Source organism: Lampetra fluviatilis, chromosome 5 (genome assembly GCF_964198595.1).
Source record: "Lampetra fluviatilis chromosome 5, kcLamFluv1.1, whole genome shotgun sequence".
Lineage (NCBI taxonomy): Eukaryota > Metazoa > Chordata > Hyperoartia > Petromyzontiformes > Petromyzontidae > Lampetra > Lampetra fluviatilis.
The window spans coordinates 16636486-16660571 of NC_136279.1; the positions used below are offsets into that span (position 1 = coordinate 16636486).

The window sequence follows — 24086 nt, forward strand, 5'->3', positions numbered from 1 at the left end:
TTCGCACCGTACGTGCGAAAATACGCATGAAGCTAATGTAATTTCGGAAGTGACTTGGCAGATCTGTAGTGGTTTATTGCTCTTTGCAGGGGCTCGCGGTTAGTGCCCCAACGGCGGGCCTGGTTAATACTGGGTGCTTAAGAGTGGACGTTAATTGTCTCGTGACATTATTATTAAAAAAGGGGTAGGGATGTGTGCCAGCTTCATGGTTACACATTTTTTTTGTATTGCAAATGAATTCCTCATTTTGGAAATTATTTGGTTACAAAATAATAATTTGATCACATCAACCCACTTGCTGATCGTGCGTGGCAGGCAGACCTTGTTATCCCACAACCTATTTTGGGCTTAATTCCTGCGAGTTCGTTTGCTGCCACTCACGTTTGATAATGTATGCATGTTGAACTTCTTTTGCACCTTGCTAATGGGGGGTGCAGGGAGACGGACCACAAACTAAACACGAAAACGCAGTTCTAATAGCATCATTTACAGCGGTGATGTAGGCATTCGCGCACCGTGTCATGACCTTGTAACCTGGGTTCCAATGCCTGGCCACGGCGAACATCAGTGGCGAGTCACATGGCTCATTTCGTACCGAGCACCGAAACTCGCCGACGAAGCCCAGGAAATTACCCTCGAACCCGATCTCAAAACCGGCCAACGAACCTGCTACTGACCAGCCAGGGTGAAGTATGGTTAAAGGACCAACGTGGCATTAGGAGGCCCTCCATCCAGCAGTGGATTGATGAAGCTGTAGATTCATGGTAAATGACAAACTCGTCACCATGACCATACGCCATGGGTTCGGTATTGGTGACGAAGCATTTGCCGTTGCAGCACCAACGTTTTGGAACAACTTCGTTTCCTCCCTTCACACTGTAATTCTTCCTGAAATAAATGTCCTGATGCAAAATATTAGCGCTGGATAAAGCCACGTTTCCGAATGTGATTTGTAACTTTGATCCTCGTTACCCGGGTCTCGATGGTTATACGTGCCACTTTATTGAGGGATTGTGTGATGTCTCGGTGTGGTCTGGGACTGTGTTGTTTTGCTACCTTGCCCAAGCTTGCATTTAGGTGTTGTAAAAACCGGACATGTCAACTTTTATTTAGTGACTTGCTTATCTTTTTATTCTATTGTTGTACTCCTATCGGTTTTTCCTTTTGTATCGCTTGTAACTTGCGACACCTGTCCCCTTACTGAACACTCATCTGTCAACCCATGCGGGTTACCCGTATTCTTGTGCAGATGGGACTTTGTAGGATGAACGTTGAGATTTATAAGTGTCACAGGGTGACCAATAAGGTCTAAATTGGTCTGTAATCAGGTAGGGCACTGATAAGGGGTTGACAGGTATGTAGTGGTGAATGTACGAGTGGTGAGTGTACAAGTGGTGAGTGTCATGGTGAGTGTACTAGCGGTGATTGTCTATGTGTGTGTTTCCCCCTTGTAATGGGACTTTGCAGGACGAACTTTGAGATTTATAAGGGCACTGGGTGACCAAAAAGGTCTGAATTGGCCTGTAGTAAGGTAGGGCATTGATAAGGGATTCACAGTGAACATGCGTGGGGGGTAAAATAACTTCGTATTAGCTCATCCCGGATTTTCTTCCTCCTCCTCCATTCTCAAATACACCAACCCAAGATTCTGGTCGTGGGAGTTTCAAAACTTCCCCCATAAAAAACGCAACAAGAAGCTGCTAAATGACGTCATGTCCACGCTCGGGGGAGGAGCGCGTGACGCCACTTCCCGCGTTGGAGCGGACGTGACGTCGCGGTGGCACGTGACGGGAGCGCGTGACTCTTCCCCCCCCTCCCCCCTTAATAAGGGAGCGCGTTGCTCATGTAGCGCTGTCGCAGTCGTCGCTGATGTAGTTTCTCACCCCTTTTTGTTTTCTCTCTTCCCTCTCATTCCATCAAACCGGTTTAAGTTTCTTGATTTGTGTTTAACCTCCCCCACCCCCCCACGACTCCCACTCATGGCCGCGTGAGAGGAGAAGGAGGAGGAGGAAAGAACGGGCGGGGGGAGTGTTGGAGCGCCGCGCCGCCAGCAATGGGGTGCTGCTTCAGCAAGGAGAGCGGCGACTCGGAGCAGGTGAAGAAGGTGGTGGTGGGTGGGGAAGAATTGAGTCGATGTTTATGTTTGAACACAAATGTCCTGTTACGTTACGACGATATCCTCCCACCCCGCCCGCTCGCTCCGGGCCTAGAACGCCGTGCGGCCAGCGACGATCGGCACGAGGCCAAGTTTGTAAATTTAAAAACAACGTGGTGGTGGTGGAGGTTGGGTGGTGGTGATGATGATGGTGGTGGTGGAGGTTGGTTGGTGGTGGTGGAGGTTGGTTGGTGTTGGTGATGATGGTGGTGGTGGAGGTTGGTTGGTGGTGGAGGTTGGTTGGTGGTGGTGGAGGTTGGTTGGTGATGATGGTGGTGGTGAAGGTTGGTTGGTGGTGGTGGAGGTTGGTTGGTGGTGGAGGTGGTGGAGGTTGGTTGGTGGTGGTGGAGGTTGGTTGGTGATGATGGTGGTGGTGGTGGTGGAGGTTGGTTGGTGGTGGTGGAGGTTGGTTGGTGTTGGTGATGATGGTGGTGGTGGAGGTTGGTTGGTGGTGGTGGAGGTTGGTTGGTGGTGGTGGAGGTTGGTTGGTGGTGGTGGAGGTTGGTTGGTGGTGGTGGAGGTTGGTTGGTGGTGGTGGAGGTTGGTTGGTGATGATGGTGGTGGTGATTCAGCAGCAACGCTGCCGCAACGCTTGTCGTCCGAAGTAGGGTCGACTTCACCACTCGAGGGAGCTCGACTCGAGAGATAAGAGAGGGACCCCCCCCCCTCCCGTGAAGAGAGTATGTTAGGCCTACTCTTCCACGCTTAGCCAGACGTATTGAGTAAAAGAGGGAAGTTGTTGTTGAAGCACAGCGGTGCGTTTTCTTGAAACGGGACTAGGCCAGGGCTCGGAAACCAAAATAATTCGCAAAAAAAACATCGAAATATGTCGAGAGCCGTCAATGCAACGGTGGTGAATACACAAGAGACGGTGGTTCTGGAGCATTCCGGAGCCGCAAGTTGTCGACCCCCCTCCAACTGCTTAGTCTATTACAGTGTTATTACTATTATGATGATCATGACTTGGGGGGTGGTGAGGGAATTGCAGAGTTGGAGCCGTGCGAGGTGAAACAAAGCTGGTGGTGCTGTCAATGTGGAAGCGTGCGGCGGTGGTTGAACACCGCGTGGGACGAGACACGAGATTGGGGGGTCCTGGTGTGGAGTGGATTACAAACCACGACATGGGGGGGGGTGGGTGAGGAGGTTGTCGTTGAGGTGAACGCGTGCGGTAACAGTAACCATGGTGTGGCAGCGAGAGAAGAGTGACAATGATGCGGCTGGACAGGGTTTGTAAGGGAGTGGAGGAATTACTTCGTTACGATTGTAGGGAGCAGTTGCGAGGGAAGACGCGGAAAAGAGACCGGCCGCGCCTTTGACCTGCAGCGTGGTTGGATGACAATTTGGATGGAGCAATTGATAGACGGCGATCCTTTAGCGAGTGGTTAAATGGTTGGTTAGGCGCTCTGCATAGGTTTACTGGATGTGTGCATGAGACGGAGGAGCTGAGGGGTCGGATCTCCCCTTCAGGAGTTCTCGACATGGGGAGGCGATTTGGCTCCAGTGCGGCACTGGCCCCGATTTACGGCTAAGCTTGGCTCCGTTGCGCTGGAGAAACAGCTCCTCTCTCTTACCTCTTCACCGTGCCTGTTTTGCCATTCGTATAACCCCAGCGAGAGAGAGATGTGTCTTTAATATAATCTGTGAGAGGGCGAGAGACGACGAGACCCTGGCATGGTGCGTGCGCGGCGGCGGAGGTTGTAGTTGTTGCGCAGTGAGGTTGGGTTGGCGGGGTGGGGGTGCAGTGTTTGGAATTTCAAAGCTTTCGGATGGGAGAGGAACAACGTGGGTGGGTGGATGTCGGGGTGGGTGGGTGTAGGGGTCGGTGGGTGGCTGTAGGGGTGGGTGGTTGTTGGGGTGGGTGGTTGTTGGGGTGGGTGGTTGTAGGGTTGGGTGGGTGTAGGGGTGGTGATTCTGGGAGAGCGATGAGCGCGCTGCCCTCACGAACCCGGTGACCCGAGTTCGATTACCCACAACACCAGTGTCGATTACTGTATTTGAACCGGGTCCTGGACCTGCCCCGACAGCCACTCGGCCTCAAATGAGTAGTCGGTGCGGTGTGTTAAGTCGTCGCCACTGGGGGAGACGAAGGCGGTCGGGCGTGGTGCTTGCCACCCACCACCCCCCGAGTACCATTTAGGCCTTAAGAGGTGCTCGCCAACAGCACTTGCGCATACTGTCTGTTAAGGATACACGGGTGATATGGGGTTATTGGTTTAGGTGGTGTGTGGAGATGGGGGTTGTGTTGGTTTAGGTGGTGTGTAGATGGGGGTTGTGTTGATTTAGGTGGTGTGTTTAGATGGGGGTTGTGTTGGTTTAGGTGGTTTGTGGAGATGGGGGTTATTTGTTTAGGTGGTGTGTGGAGATGGGGGTTGTGTTGGTTTAGGTGGTGTGTGGAGATGGGGGTTGTGTTGGTTGGTTTTTATGTGGTGTGTGTAGATGGGGGTTGTGTGTTGGTTGGTTTTTAGATGGTGTGTGGAGATGGGGGTTGTGTTGGTTTAGGTGGTGTGTGGAGATGGGGGTTGTGTGTTGGTTGGTTTTTAGGTGGTGTGTGGAGATGGGTGTGCGTTTGGTGTTTCATGTGTTTTGTTTTTGGTGATGGATTAGGGTGCTGTCATTGTTACGTGGTGTGAGTGGGGGATGAGCTTTTGTTAAGTGGTATGTGGTTGTGTCTAGTTGTGCGTCAAGTTTGGTAGTTCCTGAGTGTTTTATTGGATAGTTTTTTGACGAGCTTTGCTTTGTGAGGTGTATGGAGTGTGGGGTGTGCTGTTAGTCCATGAACCCCAGACCAGATGTTTCATTCGTCGGTAACAACTGAGGTGCCAATGGTTCTCATTTGGCTATGCGGCCATTAAGGGTGAATTGCATGATAACCGATTGAATTGAGCGGACTATCAAATAATTTGTATTGACCATATAAATAAATCGCTACCAACCTAACGTTTTGCTACCTAGATACCAATTCATGCTTTGGCCGATGGACTATGTTTTAGGTGGTATGCTTTGGTTGTGAGCTCTGATAAGTGGCGTGTGGGGGTTGGGTGGTGTAAGAGGGAGTTCTTTGTTTGGTGGTGTTCGATTGTTGAGTAGAGTGGTTTGTAGTAGTGTGTAATGCTGTGCATTGGTTGCATCGTGCGGAGTGATGCATGAGAACGTGGTGATTATTCCATGTTACACGTGGAGCTGTGAGTTGCATGTGGTGATATGTGGTCTTTATATGGGACGTGGGGGGCTTGGTTTCGCGAGGTTTGTGGGGTGTGCGGGGTTGGGAGTGAAGTGGTCCAGTGCAGTGGGTGCAGAAGGATGTGGAGCTGATTGGACTTGCCGATGACTGGTACCAGCAAGTATCAAGATCAGCCCCTGGAGGAGGTTCATGAAGGACGCTGCTGGGGAGTTGGAGGCAGTCTCCCTCCAGCAGCAATGGAGGGCAGAGGACCGACGCTCACAACAACGAGCGGAGTGCCACGGGGCTAAAGCGCATAGTTGGCACAGTGGGGAGCATAGTTGGTGCATCTGCCAGTCTTCTCTGCCAGCGGGTCTTTGACACTGCATGTGGCCTCAAAGTGCACCTAGCATGGCACAAGTGCCGTGGTGACGTCACCGCTACTTAGTGGCGAACGGCAGTTGTTGGGGTTTATTAGATGATCTGTGTGCTGGGATCGGCTTGGGGAAGTCGTGTTGGTGTGTGGGTTTGCTTTTGTATGTTGGCGTTTGGGCCGCGTTAAGTGATCTGTTGGCTTGAAGTTTCCTGGTTTGGGGCATGCGTGGAGCTTATTTCTCGAGCTTTCGTTACGCACGACTGCACTCAATCTTCAGGAGTTGAAGTAGTAGTGCGTGGCGAAAGCTGGAGAGAAGATATGCCTAACACAGCCGAACCCAGAACACCACACTTTTAAGTCGTTTTGCATCGCAGGCGTAAATTGTTTGGCTTTGTTTTATGCTGGGGGTGTTTGTTCTTGGTGTGGAGGTGTGCGAGGGTTTTTGTGCACGACTGCATTTGTTTGGATGTGTGACTCGGGGTGCGCGAGTGACATTTCCTCTGAAGCTTTGTGCATGTTGTTGTGCATGCATTAGCAGACTGAAGAGGTCAAGCCTCTCATTGACCCGGTGTCAAACCTCAGCCGACACCCCAATGGGTAGGACCGCTACCCATACACGCATATACGCAGTACGACACATATCTACAGATAGTCGCACAATACACCTAGACTTGTGCGGCAAGTGAAAATATATTTCACGCTAATATGACACTGTATAATTCTTACGTTATATCCACATGTAGACATGGTGCAAATGCACGTATGTGCGTTGCTTGTAAGTCAACCGCTAAATGCCGATGTCCCCACGCTGTGAGGATGTTCTGTGAGATATTTGACCATTCTTCATCATGCCGGTCAGCGTGGATTGAAGGCCAGGGAGCATATATATGTGAAAGCGTATAAATACAATACCGCAATAGATTTTGCTGCACTGCCGCCTGCTGACAACGTAGCCCCGCAGCAGCCTACAGTACCTGATGTGTGCATGGCGGTCGCCCATCTGAGCACCGTTGAGGCTCAACAGCTTGGATTGTGAGCATTTCAGATGTTTTCCTCATAGGCAGCAACACATATATGAACTAAATACTAAATGACAGACAACACAAAAATCCCCTATATAGCCTTAATAGACTATTGCGGCAAGTGCTGTTAGCGAGCATCTTATGAAGGCCGGCACGGCACACGAGGGGGTAGGTGGCCAACACCACGCCCGACCGCCTTTGTCTCCCCAGTGGTGATGTTTTTACATGTGCCAGGTAATCATTTAAAGCTGAGTCAACCTAGTGGAGGCCCAGTACCGGTTCAGATAGTCATCATTGGTGTTAGCCGTGAGTGGAAATCGAACTCGGATTTGAATCGCAGGGTGCTAACAGCTACACTACTTCTTCCCAGCAATAGTAAATTTATACACGGCATTTATCCACTCATACACCCCATACCAACCAAGACCTCTCCATGCAGGTCACTCTTGCAAATTAGACCTAGCCTAATCTTTGAAGTTTTCACCTGTTTAAAACAAAAACGTAAAGCATACTATTTAACACGCATGTACACTGTTCATCCTGTGGTTCGTGATGTGAGAGGTGGGTGGGGATGATTCTGCATCCTGTCTCTGCTTACCTGTCATGCCTGGGTCTTGTCACCGTGTCTCCACACATTGGAACCGCATCTCTGTGTCAGGGCCGACTACCGCTCGACGAGTCAGACCACGGCCGTGTCCTCGCGTCATGAGTACGAGCAGTCGGCGCTCAACCAAATCCTCGTCAAGACTGCCAAGTACGCACTCGTGTACTCGTACACGTACCCATACCTACTTGCCATTGCACGCGCTCACGTTAAACTGGAGCCTTTACAAAAAATGGCGAATATGTCCTGATGTGTATTGACACATGTACCCATACGCATCATCACACACACTTGTGTTAAATTAGAACCTGGAAAAAAACTGTTGATTGCGTTCTGTAATAAGTGTTTACTTTTAATATTGTGGGTAAAACAACACCCGCGCTGTCATTCTCTGACTCCGTGGCTGTTCCTTGTGCCAGGATAGGTGCACTTTCACACCGATTGAAATGGCAAAAGTTAGCCGACGAGAGTAACAAGAGATGGGCACAGATCTTATTCTGATACACACTCAAGTTTTTACATCCCCATATTTTCGTGTATACCCTTTTCCACACACACTGACTTGTACTGACGTACACAGACAAACTTTTGAACATGTGCACCCCCACGTACCCTAATACGTACTCGCCCGTAGTCAAATGGATACATGGATATGTCTACGTGCCTGTGATGTGCTTTGCTTTGTCACGTGATTTTGCCGGCGGTGGTGTTTGTGTTGGTTGTGTCAGTGTGTAACTTGTCGTCGTGTTGTCAGTAACATAATCGATGTGTCGGCCACGGACTCGCACGGCATGGAGCAGCACGAGTACATGGACCGCGCACGGCTTTACAGGTGGGCACTCGCACGGGTAAATAAGTGGCATTGTTATTCCAAGTATTCTTATTTATTTCTTACCTGACTTCAGAGACACGTTATATTTACTGCCCGACAAGGACACGTAAACGAATTGTGTTTATACACAGGGAAATGTGCACGTGGAGTCTGGGCCTACCATCCTGGTCTGTGGGTGTATTCATTTGATAGTGTTCATAGCAGAGGTGTGGACTCGAGTCATGTGACTTGGACTCGAGTCAGACTCGAGTCATGAATTTGATGACTTGCGACTCGACTTGGACTTGCATAACAATGACTTTGTCCCACCTATGAGATGTGGACTCGAGTCATGTGACTTGGACTCGAGTCAGACTCGAGTCATGAAATTGATGACTTGCGACTCGACTTGGACTTGCATAACAATGACTTTGTCCCACCTCTGGTTCATAGTAAGGTGGATGTTGTTATAATGCCTTATGGTGATGGTGGCATTGATGTCAATGTTGCCTGTCCTTGCGTGGCAATGGCGGCGGTGATGATGCTGTTAGATTTTGTTGTAAGTGTGTACGTGTATAAAGGTGGCTGTGTTGACGGCGATTGTGTTGACGTTTTCAGTGCGCGCGTGGTGATGGTGGGCAGCTCGTCGCACGGATCGGCCTGGGCTAAGCCTCCGTCCCTCATGACGCTGACCACTCAGCCGTTCCACGTGCTGGCCAGTCCCCTCGTGTCGCACTCCGACATCACACAGGTGCTGGCTGTGGTGGCACCTTCACATGGGGGATGCCCCATGTTGCCTTCGGTTGTTTTGTCCGGTGTTAAGTCTCAGGCGTTGATGATGGCAGTGGTGATGTTGCATGCCTGACGTTCTGTGTTGGTATCGAGGAGGAATGGTTTCCTGTCCATATCGGTATGAAGGGTCAAGAGGTCGTCACGCCCAATGCCATTGATACCACCACAAGTGCCATTGTTGCCTTCCACTCTTAGTGTGTAAAGTCGACACCCGACCTTTGAGTTCTGCTCCTGCAGGTGAACCATGATGTCTTGTCGGCCGATGGCACCCCAGACACTGGGAAAGGAGTGGCTACTTGGCTTCACCGTATAACATGAGTTGAGATTCGCGATGGTGTTTAAGTAATTGGAGAAGACGCAGGTGTCAGCAGTTTTAGTGTGTGTATATATATCTATCACCAGTGATGGTGTTGGCATTGATGGTGCTGGCACCTGTGTTGCTATCCGTGGTATGTTCAAAGTTGGCTGTGACCGTGGTGATCGTATTGATGCAAGCTCTAATAGTGCTAGCCTCAACGGACATCTTGGCGTAGCCTGTGACAGTATGAATGATGGTTTTAATTGTGTTTGCGTTGGTGTCAACGGAGAAAGAATTCAGACTGGTGGTGTTCATGACGGTCTGTGAGTGTTCATGGTGGTGGTGTGTGACAAGGGTTTATGGACAGTCGTGACAGTGTTGGTGGCCTCGTTCTTGGCGTGCAGGTGGCGCGGTTCGCTGCTTACGCCTCAAACGCCGGGGCGCAGGTGAAGGTCGATCACAAGGAGGAACTCGTCGCCCACTTCAACATCCCGTGATCCCGTGCCCGGGAAGTGACGTTGCGGCCCACTGGATGTGATATTGCTGCCCTCCCCGCCCCCGCAAGTAGCATCGTCGCTCCGTGGAGGCGGCAATCTCCAGCCAGTGACATCGCAAACACGCGGACGAAAACGGCGTCACTGGGCGACGCGTAGCTCTGAACAGGAGGCGTGGTGTCGAAGCGCACGTGAAAGTGACGTCACATTGTACAGAACGTGGCATTGCATTGTAAATGAAGTGGTGTCACAACGCACATTTATTAAAACGCGAGGCAGTGCCGTTACTGGATACTGAAAGGGACAAGTCGCTTTCACGTTTTGCAAAAAAAGGTGGTTGTGGTGAGTGTACGTACGAGCGTTTGTGTGCACGTTATACGAGCGCTATTTGAATGGTCTCAATGCTAACTCCACATCAAATTCAAATTTGAGGTTTCTCTATTCACAGGTTTGGCTGTTACTGCTGCTTTATTTTCCTTATTGCACATTTTTTTAAAGTGGGGTTTTAATTACCTGCAATGCAAAAATTAGGAGCCCTCATCGCAGCCTCACCTTCACGTTGCATACACAGGAAGAAGGGGCATCGCAATCCACGGCAAGTGATGTCACCACGCAGGCATTCAGAAATTCATCGGCACAGAAGTTGGCATCTGCACCTACGCTCAGTTAGGAACTTTTAATGACCAGATGTTGGCGACATTAAGTGCTTCTGATTGCTCTTTAATTCTTCAGGCAAACTTTTAAGGCTTGCGAATTGATTTGGACACAAATTGGTTGAGATTTGTTGTCAGTTTGGGGCCCCGCAGGTGGGAGGGAGCCAGTAGTTATTTTAACGTTAAAAGAGCCATACTACGGGATGATCTGCGATGTGGGCCCGGATCTCATATACCACCCTCACCTCAGTTTGTGGACACCCGGCGAATTAGCCTTCTACCATTGGCCAATCAAATTTGGGCATCACTTGCAAGGCCATGTTGAGTTGGGGTGGCATCAGCAATGATAAATATGCTGTTAATTCTTTGTTTTGATTTATATTTTTATCCTTTGATTATGTGATGCACGTGGAACTGCACAGAGGAGATTGGTTGTTGTGTGGAATCTGTTCAATTTAGTCCATGCAAATCAGTTTCCCCTCCCACTTGGATTTGCTTGCTCTGGGGAGGGTGGGGGGTGGGTCTAATTTTTGGAATGGGGAAGCGGTTGGAATGGTAGAGCAAAACATATAATATTTGAGTTGTAACATTTTGCTGTCTTGTGGAAGCTTGTGTTGAAATAAACAAAAAATCGTTATTTCATCCATAACCTCGAGGGGTTTTCTATTAATCGCAAATAAGGCTACGATTTTGGGATGTTAATATAAAGTTGAATTCACGACTGAGGTGTGAAAATAACGGTGACCTCTGGATAGGTCACAGAATCGGGTGTTTCTGCAGTCGTATCCAAGATTTCACAGACTAAAAATTCATGATCTGATTTACTGACCTGACAAAATTGTAGCCTTGTAAGTGACCTTCCCTCGGGTGTCAGGAGGTGGGGGGGGGACTATCTCCTTTAGAAGGAATCTCGCCTTCGTACACCAGCATTATGGTGCACATTGGTTTGTTACAGAGGGTATGAATTGTGTGCATGGCAAGCGGCTTGATGTGTAATTTACTACTATATTTACCCAAGAATGTCAGTGTGTAACGTGCGTGACGTCACTCCACGTCGACCAGCCCCCCTTAGTAATAATCATGAATAGGTTACGTCCTCCACATGGACCCGCCCCTCATTAATAATCAAGAGCGGGTGACATCGCTGCATGGAGAACCCCTCTCAATAATCAACAGGTGACGTCTTCCAAATGGACACCCCCCTTACTAATAATTAGCGGGTGACGTCACTCCACATGGGTGGGCGAGGTGCCTCCCCCCCCCTCCTCGGCGTCAACTTACAACCCTCGCTACAAAGGCAGAACCCTCACGTCGCGATCTCCGTCACGCTGTTGAGACATCAAAAGTAAAAAAGGCCGTCCTGCTGAACAAGGGATTATAACCTTAAAATGAAATAGGTCTTAGTCACTGCGGCCTTACTAATTGCACACGAATTGATGCAATGAATATCACGTCGCGGTCTGCTTTTTGCTTGCAAGTTTCAGATTTACTGAAATACACCCGTCCTTGGACGGGCAAAAGGCGAGTTCTTACATATTCAACAAGCCCGTCCATAAGGTGGAGCCGATTTTGTTTTTCAAACTGCAATCTTCGTGAAACTATTACGTTAGGGACCTGAAGCCTTTGTCAGGTCTAGCCCTCCACCACCTGCTCACTGCTGCTGTGTGCTGGTGGTATAAAACAATTGTCAGATCACCTTAAACTATTTTTTACACCGAACGAACTAAACTTATTTTACTAGGTAAGACCCACTGAGCTATATAGCTATTTTTCAGAAGCGACCTGACCACATGATAGCTCAACGAAGAGGCTTATCACGTGCAAATTTATAGCAGCCATATACTCTACACGCATGTGTCTAAATGTGTAGGGGAAAACCGGAGGACCCGGAGAAAAATCCACGCGACCAAGGGGAGAGCGACACGCAAACTCCAAATTTACAACTGGCGTCAGGGTGGGAATAGAACCCACGACATCCTGTATACCAGGCGAGGTAGTTAATATCTCGCCCTTGTGGCGCCCGGAAGTATGTATGTTGTATATTTGTGATCATCAATAGCACAGGATACTTTAGTTTTGGTTAAAATTAGTTCTGCGCTGTAAAACAAAACTTGAGCAAATTCTGTGACAAATGATTGTTACGCACAATTATTGATATTAGCACCTAAGGGTATAGTGTCAAGCAGTGGAAGTTTACAGCGGTGGTGGCTGGTTCTTCCCCCGAAAGTTTTTAAACATCCTCAGGCAACCTGCCGACGTGTCATCGTGCCACTTAACAGTTTTGGACACAGGTGCAATCGTAACGTCACGGAATGCTTGAGCTGCATCACATGGTAACCCCCCCCCCCCCCCGACACTGAAAAGGCAAATGTTAACAAAAAATAAGTTCCATCAGAGGCGACGAATAATGTCAAAGCGACTGAGATTCCAATTGTGTCTACATCACAACTGTTTATTTTAATTCGTTCACTATTCAGAATAGAAATTTATACTGGAGGAATCCGATGAGCTATAAAGATTTTTTTCACTTGGCCAGTCGGGGTGGGTCTCAACGTTAAAACAACAAAATGCAAAAACACGATAGGAGTGCAAAGTATAAGAAAGGTAAATAATATTCTTGGTTCTTTTGGTAAAGTCACGTAGAAGGGAAATAATTAAATAAGAACCGAGAATATGAACCCCTGCAGTCACGAAAACTTTAAATCGAAAGGTAAAGAAATCACTTTCAATAAATATGGAAATAAAACGACAATTTTTTCTTACCAGGTAAATAAAGCCCACTGAGCTATCGGCTTAATTTTCAGAAGCGATCTGGCCACATATGATAGCTCAACAAAGTGGCTCACCACGTTCGAACTCATAGCAGCTAAATAATCTCAAACATTACAGTGGATGCGGCAACACCAAAACCTCAGAGCCTGCTGCCCAGTATCCAAACTGGGAATTAGGTAAACCGCCCTCTTCCTCCGCCAAAAGCAGTGACAACGGGGCATTGGGTCACGTCACCTTTGTTAGCATGAAAACCGCGTCAAACTATAGCTCGAATGGCCCCGGAGATCTGACGTAACATCAAATTGTCCATCCAATCTGAACATTCAAAAAACTTTTTTTAAATCTGACAATCGGCCATCGTGCGTCGTACCCTAGTGATTGAGCCTTGTTTTGCTAAGCTGACACCACCATCATTCTGCGGATCCAGAATTGTGACTCAGCAGACTTCAAGAGCCATCACCAAATCTGATGGACGTCATCCTCGAACCGCGAGGGACCTGTCTACGACGACGCATAGTGCCTATGGGTCTGTCGTCTTATTCACCCTCCCACCATAATCACACCCAGATGGACTGACCAAAGGACAGCGGTCGTGTGCTCTGGCGAACGTAGAGACAACAATGTTGTTTCGCTTTGTCTTGGTGGAGGGGTGGGTGGGGAGTTGTTTAATGGGCCCCCTCACCACCACCCCCGCCTCCATCCACCACAACCTGACAACGGGGGAGGGCAGGAATACATGTTCTGGAAGTTGGAGCTCAGTCTCTGACAGCTATATCTGAAATTAAATCCTCGTCCAGGAGTCGGCAACCAAAACAACGAGACGTTTTTTTCGAATTCGTAAAAATTTAAATATAAAGCGCCGCAATGCATGTGAATACGAGACGGTCCTCCGTGAGCGGGGAGGTGGACGTCGGCCCCCACAACACTGAATATCAGGTGAGGAAGTTAACATCTCGCCACCATGACTGAAACAAGCGACGACTTCTGTTCGCTCAACAATCAGCCTTAAGTTTCAAACAACGCACACAAAATTTTTAAAAGCAAAACCTTGGTTGCATTATGCGAAAAAAACCCATCATCTGCACTTCCTCAAGAAGTGCATCGTGAACCTCTTGTAAAGTCTCCATCAAGCAGTGATGCTCGATGACTGTGCTCTTGTGTCCTGATCAGAATCAGAATATACTGGAGAAATCCGATGAGCTATAAAGCATTTTTAACATATGTCCAGTAAGGGAAGATCAAAACGTTCCAACAACAAACAATACAAAAACACGACATCAGTGCAAAGTATAGGCAAGGTAAAAAAACACTTTAAACAATATTCAAATATTGTAAAACTATATATTTTTTTATCTTTCCAGGTAAAGTCCATTGAGCTATTCTTATTGCTGAGGATAATATCGGTGCAAAGTTGCCTATCACCGTATCCGGTTGTTGCGTCATTCCTAAAAGTAGGCCATTGTGTGCCGGCGTCAGGGTCCAAATAATCCAAATTCGAAAATTACACCGCAAATTACACAATTGGGACAGCAATCATCGCCCCCCTACTGGTACGCTAATGCACGATCGCAGGCCCCGTGCTGAGCCACCGTGCGCCCACAGGTGCCACTAGGGGGCGCCCTTTCTAACGTTCGAAAATGTCATGTAAAAGCGAAACTATCAACAATTTTTTTTATTTTACCAGGTAAGGCCCACTGAGCTATAGCTCTTTTTTCAGAAGCGACGTGGCCACAAATGACAGCTCAACGAAGTGGCTTATAATGTGGAAATGTACAGCAGCCAAATACTGTGAACGCACATTGATTCTAAACGTGTATGGAAAAACTGGAAGACCTGGAGAAAAATCCACGCGACCATGGGGAGAGAGAGGGACACGCAGACTCCAAATAGACAGGCGTTAGGGTGGGATTCAAACCGGCGATTTTTTTGTATACCAGGCGAGGGAGTTAACATCTCGCCACCACGGCGTGAAGATACGCCTCGGTGTATAGGGCACTATATAGGGTGGCGTAATAGTACACATAGGGTTTCGGTATTATATCTAGTTTTACACTGGCATTAAAAAATCTTAATAGTTTATTCTTACGGTTAATATTTGTTTCTCATCATTATTCATAGATATTTTTCTTCATTTTCAGATGACATGCAACAATGGAAAGAACATTTACTGAGTTGGGACGAAACAATTGATACATGTTCAAAGATTACACCTGTTAAAAGAAACCCGTCCTGAATTAATTTAAAAAGAAAATGTATAAATGCATTTATGTCAATGGAAGTCAGCTTCAACATTTGTTAAAATAAATAAAATAACCCGATGTGATTTATTAAAATAAATACACTAACCCCGTGTGTCCTGACATTTGGGCCACCGTGTATACAACATACACAATTGTCATTATTGGCATTATGAACGATATTCACGATAGGGCAGTACGGTACTTTGATCAAAGTGCGATACGATTATCGTGGAGCTTACAATATCAATATCGTCACGATAATATCGTAAAATATCGTCACGATAATATCGTGCAATTCGATAACACGTCGGAGTAGGGGGGGTTGTGCACGTGACGCGTGACGTCACTCCGGCCACGTACCCGAGGTGACGTCGGCGATGTCGGCGTCAACTTTCGAACCGGCGCAAACAGTCGAGGCGGCCGCGGGAGGCAGCGAGACGATGTCGGAGCATTTCGTGAAGCCGGGTGAGGGAACTTCGCAGGGCGGGTTGGTTTCTTGAGCAGCGCGAAGTTCACCGGTGCGGCAGTCGGTAGCGGTGCCGAGAAAAGCCGGCTTTTCGGGCCTAGCTTGATGTCGAAGCCTAGCGTTTAGCCTGATGCCCCTGCCGGGCAGGGCGTCGGCGCCTCGGCCGGAACCCGCAGTACCGACGCGGTGATGTGGCCGATGTGTTCACTAACAGCGGGCACACTCCGCAGAGCTGCGTGGAAGTTCAGTGACACGGAGTTCCGTGTGTTAACGACGCCTCCATAAACACAAGGGGGACTCGTTTGAGTCGAGTGGTACCGGCCCTGCATTGCGCTTGCTGACAACATGCTACATAGCCGATGATACTCCGATGTTGTGTTATGTGCACGTATGAATGTGCTTGCTGTCTTAATGTACGTGTTTCCGCGACTGTTCGTGTCCACGTCTCTGTGTACCCGTGTGCAGGAGCGGTAGTGTCACGGTTTATCCCGCTACGCTACGAACCCGGCGACTCGCGTTTGAATCCCGCTCACGGCTAACACCAGTGTCGATTATCTGAACCGGACCCGGGCACCCCCGAGGTCGACTTTGACCTCAAATAAGTACCTGGTGCCGTGTGTAAACACATCAGCACTGGGGAAGCAAGGGTATTAGGGCTTGGTGCATGCCACCCACCCCGTGTGGGTGTGCCGTGCCGGTCATCATAGGTGCTCGCAAACAGCACTTGCCCCAACAGCCTAAGGCAATATGGGGGATCTTTATATTATTGTACCCGTGTTCCTCACCCTTCCATGTAACCCCCAAACCACCCTCACATGACACACTGCGTTCCTGCCCCCTGCCCATGTGTGTCCCCAATACAGGGAACCTGGATCGTGGCTGGAACGACCCCCCAGTATTCTCATTCTGCACCCAGAATGCGACGCGGCGAGGGGGAACCCCCCTCACCAAGCGCGTTCCTCCCCCTCAGCTCACAGGTGCTCATCTCATAACATCGATAACCTACACACAACGGTACAGGTATCGCTCGATTCACGAAAAGCGATGCGTTCTCCAAAAAAGCAGGCGTAAAACGAAATTTCGTAAATGGGAATAGCTTTTTTTCCTATTAATTTAATACAGAACATAAGGGATGTGATTCGGACAGTCATTCCAACTCTATCCCTAACCTAAACGACATACACCTATTACACTTTTCACAATACAAATATAATAAAGAACAAATATAAAAACTATTGAATATTTATTAATTTCAAACAAAATTAAACTTTTTCAGAAAACGCACCAAAAGATCTGCATGTTGGAATGACTCATGGCGCGTGCCGTGTGGTATGAAATTTCTTTAACGCAGAAATTCGATTTCGTAAATCGAGATTGATACCTTTAATGTGTTTACAAGGCAAACCATCTTTAGTCTGCGACATGTTATATTATGGGCACAATATAAATAAAAGTTGAGACAATGATAATTAGCGTTGTGGAGAGCATACGGTAAGTAACACAATAGATAAGCAGACAATAGATATCCATAGAAATGCCTACACACAACAAATGGTTTGTGCAAAAAAATTAATGGAGACGTTGACAAGACGGGGTTAGTGTAATAGAGAAGGGTGGAGGACAAAGATACGTTGGAAATGCCAAGGACTTCATAAAGGAAAAGAGACCGATGGGGAGAAAGGGCAGCAGGAGGATGTTAAAGATATAAACAGGTCAGAAATGGAAGAGAGAAGATATATATCGGGGGTCATAGTGAGCAGATTGATGAAGAGTGAGGACGTGTCGGATATAGTGAGCGGTGCGTGTGGCATAAATGGGTGGGAGAGTGAAACGAGGAGCGAAGTAAAAGGGAGGGAGAATCGAGAGTTAACGAGTGCTTTTCATTTCAGGGGGAACCACCTCCACCATTACATCACCCCAGGTGTCTCTGACCCCAGCAAGCGCCCCGCCCTCCAGCGTGGCCCCGCCCTCCAGCGTGGCCCCACCCCCCAGCGTGGCCCCACCCCCCAGCGTGACCCCACCTCTTGCACCACCCACCCCTGAGACCTCTGTGTCCGTGACCCAGGAGGAGCCCAGTGTGGAGGTGGTGCTGGAGACGCTCACCTCCCTGCTGACGGGGTGCCGCGGCCACGTTCAGGTGAGCCACCTCTCGGCGGACTCGCCGAGTGATATAGTACCGGATATGCAGCCGATAGTACCGGGTTTGTAATAAAGGTGCTTGCACCCACCACCAACCACCCTCCCCCGTGTGCCTCGCAAAACTTGCAGGATGCTCACAATAAAGGTGCAGCCCTGCAATTACTAATATATACTACGGCAGGCCGAAGAGCCTCCACTAGCGGGAGCTCTAGAAACCTCCTCCCGAGGGTATTTTGGCCTATCCTTTGACGCTGGCCAGGCATCTTCGAACAGGGCAACAAGACTAACCTTAACAGAGCTACGTGTTGTTAGTCAGCTATTTGATGCTTGTGCATTGGTGCTACCAGTGTATTATGCCCGTCTTTTTAGAATAAGCTCATAGGTAGCACTTTCCTCAATAGTATTCTCATAAATGTCATATACAGGCAAACCTCTTCTAGCGCTGTCTCCGATAGCGCTGTTTTGTATCATGCTGCGTTTACCAAGAACGCATTGCTATAGGAGGTCTGCCTATACATGTTGGTGTGTTGTACTTGTAGGGCCGCATATGTGATGACATCGGTCGCAAGCTGGAATTGCTGCGAGAGGCCTGGAATTCTGGGAAACTGAGTGACTTGGTCAAGAGACGGCTTGGAATGCTAGCAAACGGTAACGCCAACACCATAGCCATCAACACCACTATAGCCATCGACATTAACCTCAAAATGACCATCCTTAACCTTCATGGTTGTGATCATGTCTATGATATGCTTGTGCTTTTCTAGGTCGCTGTGTTCTTGTGTGTTCTTACTTGTTCCCATGAGTCATTTGTGTGCCTCTGCCTATTCCCATTGGGGCACCGCATTGGCAAGATGTTAACTGCCTCGCCTGGTATATAGGTCCTGGGTTCGATCCCAACCCTGACGCCTCTATATTTCAAGTTTGTGTGTCTCTTCCCGTGGTGGTGTGGATTTTTCTCCAGGTCCTCCGGTTTTTCCCTCCACATTTAAAACCATGTGTTTATAGTATTTGGCTGCTATACATTTCCACATGATAAGCCACTTAGTTGAACTATCATTTGTGGCCAGGTGGCTTCTGAAAAAGAACTATATAGCTCAGCGGGCCTTACCTTGTAAAATACAAAGTTACAGTTAGTCATATTTTCCCGCTCCTTTACGTTTGTCTCCACTCGTCTCTGTGTTCGTGCCAGATTTGCGGGCGAGCGCATGGACTGAGAGTGAGCGCCGTGTCGTGTCGCTCACGGTCGACCACACGAGTGAGGTGGGGCCCTTCATGGCGGCCGTCAGGAGGCTCCTGTCCGAAGCTCGCTCGCTATCGCTCCAACAGAAGCAGCAGCAGCTACAAGAACCACCAATGGAATCATGTCGTCAACAAGAAACACAACAACCATTGCAAACACTGCAGCAAACAGAGCAGTCACTACCACTACCACCATCAGAACAGGATCCCGTAGACCCAGATCCAAAACCAGATCTGCCTTCCGAACAACACCTGGAGCAGCCACAATCTGAATATGAACCACTGCAGGAACAAACCCACTCACAACCAGAACCAGTCGTACAACAGCTAGAACGAGTGCAATTAGATCAGTTGCCTTTGGAACAACAACTGGAACAAGCATGTCCTGAACAACCACAACTGGAACAACATCCACAACCGGAAGCTCGTTGTGATTCAGAACCTCTGCCGGAGCCAGAAATGGAAGTTGAGCTGGAAGAAAAGCCAAAACTGGAACCACTTGCGGATATAAAGGAATAATTGGAACAATTCAGTTGGAACAAAAAACACGAGGACTTAATTTGGATTTGGAACTGAATGTGAAACAGGATCAGCACATGGGAGAGCATCTGGAACTGAGACTAGATCTAGAACCATAGTTGTGACTATGGCTGTGTAAATTCGCTTGCAAGGCACAGAACCAGAACCTCGGAAAGGAACTGATGCATGCCACACTGTGCCGCGCACTTGCACTTACGAAAACCGTCACTTCCATTGTTAAAATTAACAACTGCTTTACTTTGCATTTTTAATCCCACAAAGTGCATTTAATCTAACGCTTGAAGTTATGAATAAAATATTAACCACTCTGAAGTAATTTGTATATGCTTTGTCATGGATTTAATTATCTGTCATTTTATTTAACCCAAGGGGGCTCATTGGGAAGCCTTATTTGCAGCAGAGAAACCTATGATCTTGGTACACGTTTATTATTTTAAACAATGAAATTTTACGAATACAAGTTTAACAATTTTAGAGTATATATATAGTTTTAACCTATCTACGTGACTTTACCGAAAGACCCAAAGAATATGAATTCCTGCAGTCACGAAAGCTTTAAGTCAAGATTTTAGAGTATATTCGCTGCACCCGTGGTATGGGAGTGTAGGCGAGTCGCTGCTGTAAGGCGAGCGGGGTGCATGCTGCAGCGAGCTCTGGGACTACACCATCTGCCAGCAGCTCACCGAGGCATGATTTGTGAACGTTTCCATCTACCACACGTAACATATTTGTCTTATACATTCTTAATACAAACATTCTTTATTTAAACCGAGGGCTCACCGAGACCAAAAGTCACTTACAAGTGTAACCTGGCCCACAAAGCATTACAAGTAAACAAACAGTCGAAATGCCTGATATCATTAACCTTTTGTCAATTTGGTGTGAAAACAAAGCTCAGGACTTTGTAATTGCACGTGTGAGACAAGGCGACATGACGCAGGTGTCGAGTTGCGAGTGGGTAGCTACAGCACGGGCGACGTGGAGAAGAGGTTGATATGTGATCCCTTGCACTGCTCCCAGTGTCATCATTAATCTTTAAGCCGGCCATGAACCTGAGAAATTGGTTGCGCAACCGGTTGCTTGCCCTAGAGACACTCCAATTTCAAGCATTGATCTGCTGAGAAATTTGTAGCGACGTATTTCATCACGTGCACACTTGCGAACTAGGGTTAATTGCAGTCTTGAAAACGCGGTTTATTTTCCTTGTTGCACGACTACTCGGTCAGATGTGGACAAGGCAGTTTCAGGCGATTAAGTTGCATGATTTTGACAGCGATTTGGTTGCATAACTGATCGCGTGGATGTGGACGCGACTTTACTCAGCATTGCAGCTCTATTACGTCGAGTCGTGCATTTTGCCTCTTGAAATCTCAATTCGCATCGGTGAACGTTGTCGCAAGAACGTTACGCATGGACTGGCTGGACGGTGAGAGATGGTGAACGTCAACCCCGAGTAATTGTAGTAAGTCAGCCTGTGACAAGGCCAGAAAGACTCAATCCCCCGTGCAATTTTCACCAATTACAACGCCGCACCCTCCCACACACACCCAACATGATGCTCACTTAGCCCCCGCGTGACAGCGTCTTGAGTCACAACCGCGTGTCTGACTCCACAGCACGGGACTTGCAGTTACGGTAGGATCCAACAGATCTGGGACGAAATTCAACCTCGCGTGAATCCGTGTTTCCCCGAGTTACCCTCGCTGTGCCCATTCTCCAGTTCAACCCTCGCCGATGGAAGTCGTCGTCACCACACCCGGCACGTGTCCACCATGGCGCGGAGAGAGCGCACCAACTCGGGGGTGACGTCGCCGCTCAGGGAGAGCGCCAGCAGCACGGGCCGCCCCCCGGCCTCGCGGCTCACGTGCCCCGCCACGTTCCGCGCGCACACGTGGCTCATAGGCTGCGAGGGGAGTGGGGTGGAGGAACACGGCGCCCAGAGAAGGAACGGTGAGCGGCACGGGCTGGAGAGTGGAGGCGCCGCCGCCGCCGCTCTTGAGAACGGCACCGACCGCGGTGCGTGGTTTGCTCACCTCGTCTTTGCCGAGCAGTACACGCGAGTCACAGCTCGGGGGTGGTATCCCTTGTGTCCCCTGCGGTGCCGGCGACTCTGATGATCCCGGAGGCCCGTCCATTGCCGTGAGGCTCACGACGAGGCCCAGACGCGGCCGCTGCGTCACCAGGACGAGGACGCGGTCCGCGAATGCGCAGCACAGCGCGTCTGTGTGCACGCCGCCCACCACGGCACTCGCCTTGCGGGAGCGGACAGCGGCCTCGGAGGCCATGGAGTGGACCGGAGAACTGCAGGGAGGAAAATACGCGGCAAAGACTCGACACCACATGGCGTAAAATAACAAAGAAGGCGGTCACCGCGTCGCGTGCTTTCAAGATGCGCTTCTGCGGCCGTCTGGAACGCTCTTCTGATGTTAGGAAGCCACTGGCGCTATATGCACTTTTAAATCTAGGTTATGAAACTAATTTCTTCATAAACTTCCTTTTGTCTTGACTTAAAGCTTTCGTGACTGCAGGAATTCATATTCTTTGAGTCTTTAGGTAAAGTCACGTAGAACAATAAAAAAAAAACTACGTTTCAATCGCAACACAATCGTCATCAGGAGGGATTTCTTGTGTTGCGATCGAAACGTAGTTTTTTGTGAAATTTTGTTCTACGCGACATTGCCTAAAGACCCAAAGAATATGAACTTACTTTTGTGTTTAGTTTGTTCTTACCTCGCACCCCCATTGGCTCGATTGGCTACGTACGGTGCGAAAGAAGTTCAACATCCGTACAGCAAACATTTCGGTGACTAGGGTCACTCTTGCAAATGAGACGGGCTATCCTGGTCTCTGTTAAGAGTTCTCAGCTGCTTAAAACAAATACACTTGAAATTAAAACAGAACAGACGCTGCTGGCTTACATCAGCTGATGCTGTTGGGTGACATTTGGTTTGGAAAGGCCGAGAGATCTTTAAAACGCGGGGCGTGAGCGGCCCTCGCAAGCCTGACTCACCTCCATTAAGAGGCACGCGCCAGGGTGGACATTCCACATTACCGTGACGGGGCCACCCACACGATATAATGACCAATGTATGAGAAAAAGGAGTCATTACTGTACAAGAACAATAACGGCGCGGCAACCATGGAAAGGAACGAGTCCCCCAGAGTGCGATGTAAACCGGGGAGAGGGGAGCGATAAAACCTGTTCAGGTGCAGGTTGCCGGAGGTGGATTATCACACCAGCGGATCGACCACGGCTGACAAAAAGGACGACAGAGCGCATCACACGGTAGCAGTCAAATTACCACGCGGGTGGAGCGGCGGCCGTCAGGAAGTGACGTCACGCGCAGCCGGCGTGATGACGTCGCCGGGTCGCGAGCACGAGCTCCGTCGCCGTGGTGACGCTGCCCCCAGAGGTTCGCGTGCGTTCTCTGCGTGATGACGTAACCACGCCGACGTGATGACATCACTACATACACACACACTTGGGTCTTTCGATAAAGTCACGTCGATAGGTTGCGAGCCCGAGCTCCGTTGGCCTGGTGACGCTATCCAGAGGGTCGCGCGCGCCCTCTGCGTGATGACGTAACCACGTCGCGAGCTCGAGCTCCGTCGTCATGGTGACGCTACTCATAGGGTCGCGCGCGTTCTCTGCGTGATGACGTAGCGACGTCGTGAGCTCGAGCTCCGTCGTCCTGGTGACGCTATCCAGAGGGTCGCGCGCGCCATCGGCGTGATGACGTAACCACGTCGCGAGCTCGAGCTCCGTCATCATGGTGGCGCTACCCATAGGGTCGCGCGCGTTCTCTGCGTGATGACGTAACCACGTCGCGAGCTCGAGCTCCGTCATCATGGTGGCGCTACCCAGAGGGTCGCGCGCGTTCTCTGCGTGATGACGTAACCACGTCGCGAGCTCGAGCTCCGTCGTCATGGTGACACTATCCATAGGGTCGCGCGCGTTCTCTGCGTGATGACGTAGCGACGTCGTGAGCTCGAGCTCCGTCGTCCTGGTGACGCTATCCAGAGGGTCGCGCGCGCCATCGGCGTGATGACGTAACCACGTCGCGAGCTGGAGCTCCGTCGTCATGGTGATGCTACCCATAGGGTCGCGCGCGTTCTCTGCGTGATGACGTAACCACGTCGCGAGCTCGAGCTCCGTCATCATGGTGGCGCTACCCAGAGGGTCGCGCGCGTTCTCTGCGTGATGACGTAACCACGTCGCGAGCTCGAGCTCCGTCGTCATGGTGACGCTACCCAGAGGGTTGCGCGCGCCATCGGCGTGATGACGTAACCACGTCGCGAGCTCGAGCTCCGTCGTCATGGTGACG

At 49.4% G+C, this 24086-nt stretch overlaps 3 protein-coding genes across 8 annotated transcripts; 2 read left to right on the top strand and 1 right to left on the bottom strand.

Moving 5' to 3' along the window:
- The first annotated feature begins 1808 nt into the window (after positions 1-1808).
- Positions 1809-11014, top strand: LAMTOR1 (late endosomal/lysosomal adaptor, MAPK and MTOR activator 1). Of its 2 annotated transcripts, none has more exons than XM_078856989.1 (6): positions 1809-2095; positions 6227-6288; positions 7372-7467; positions 8072-8149; positions 8747-8879; positions 9623-11014. In XM_078856989.1, exons 1-6 carry the CDS (start codon positions 2054-2056, stop codon positions 9713-9715), a joined length of 504 nt encoding a protein of 167 aa, XP_078713115.1. In that variant the 5' UTR covers positions 1809-2053; the 3' UTR covers positions 9716-11014. The 2 variants fall into 2 exon arrangements, with proteins under 2 accessions (XP_078713115.1, XP_078713116.1); XM_078856990.1 differs by having other exon boundaries at positions 6230-6288.
- Positions 11015-15588: 4574 nt separating this feature from the next.
- SRA1 (steroid receptor RNA activator 1) lies at positions 15589-20059 on the top strand. Of its 2 annotated transcripts, XM_078856991.1 has the most exons (5): positions 15590-15842; positions 16707-16820; positions 17733-17980; positions 18522-18630; positions 19172-20059. In XM_078856991.1, the coding sequence occupies exons 1-5, from the start codon at positions 15755-15757 to the stop codon at positions 19738-19740; spliced, it is 1128 nt and encodes a 375-aa protein (XP_078713117.1). In that variant the 5' UTR covers positions 15590-15754; the 3' UTR covers positions 19741-20059. The 2 variants fall into 2 exon arrangements, with proteins under 2 accessions (XP_078713118.1, XP_078713117.1); XM_078856992.1 differs by lacking the exons at positions 18522-18630; positions 19172-20059 and having other exon boundaries at positions 15589-15842; positions 17733-18377.
- Positions 20060-20173: 114 nt separating this feature from the next.
- PSMG3 (proteasome assembly chaperone 3) lies at positions 20174-23115 on the bottom strand. Of its 4 annotated transcripts, none has more exons than XM_078856995.1 (3): positions 23064-23115; positions 21795-22062; positions 20174-21664 (listed from the first exon to the last, which is right to left on the bottom strand). In XM_078856995.1, exons 2-3 carry the CDS (start codon positions 22044-22046, stop codon positions 21509-21511), a joined length of 408 nt encoding a protein of 135 aa, XP_078713121.1. In that variant the 5' UTR covers positions 22047-22062; positions 23064-23115; the 3' UTR covers positions 20174-21508. The 4 variants fall into 4 exon arrangements, with proteins under 4 accessions (XP_078713121.1, XP_078713122.1, XP_078713120.1 ...); XM_078856996.1 differs by lacking the exon at positions 23064-23115 and adding an exon at positions 22961-23054; XM_078856994.1 differs by lacking the exon at positions 23064-23115 and adding an exon at positions 22772-23054.
- Between the last annotated feature and the right edge of the window lie 971 nt (positions 23116-24086).

What these genes read in the sequence shown, in the direction of transcription:
- LAMTOR1 (XM_078856989.1), top strand. Translation starts at nt 2,054, where the DNA reads ATGGGGTGCTGCTTCAGCAAGGAGAGCGGCGACTCGGAGCAG. An exon ending in AGAGCGGCGACTCGGAGCAG is followed by an intron (nt 2,096 to 6,226) that starts GTGAAGAAGGTG and finishes TGCATGCATTAG; the next exon opens with CAGACTGAAGAGGTCAAGCC. An exon ending in CTCAGCCGACACCCCAATGG is followed by an intron (nt 6,289 to 7,371) that starts GTAGGACCGCTA and finishes TCTCTGTGTCAG; the next exon opens with GGCCGACTACCGCTCGACGA.
- PSMG3 (XM_078856993.1), bottom strand. Translation starts at nt 22,103, where the DNA reads ATGTGGTGTCGAGTCTTTGCCGCGTATTTTCCTCCCTGCAGTTCTCCG. An exon ending in TACTGCTCGGCAAAGACGAG is followed by an intron (nt 21,665 to 21,794) that starts GTGAGCAAACCA and finishes CTCCCCTCGCAG; the next exon opens with CCTATGAGCCACGTGTGCGC.
- SRA1 (XM_078856991.1), top strand. Translation starts at nt 15,755, where the DNA reads ATGTCGGCGTCAACTTTCGAACCGGCGCAAACAGTCGAGGCGGCCGCG. An exon ending in GGTGCCGCGGCCACGTTCAG is followed by an intron (nt 17,981 to 18,521) that starts GTGAGCCACCTC and finishes TTGTACTTGTAG; the next exon opens with GGCCGCATATGTGATGACAT. An exon ending in GCTTGGAATGCTAGCAAACG is followed by an intron (nt 18,631 to 19,171) that starts GTAACGCCAACA and finishes TGTTCGTGCCAG; the next exon opens with ATTTGCGGGCGAGCGCATGG.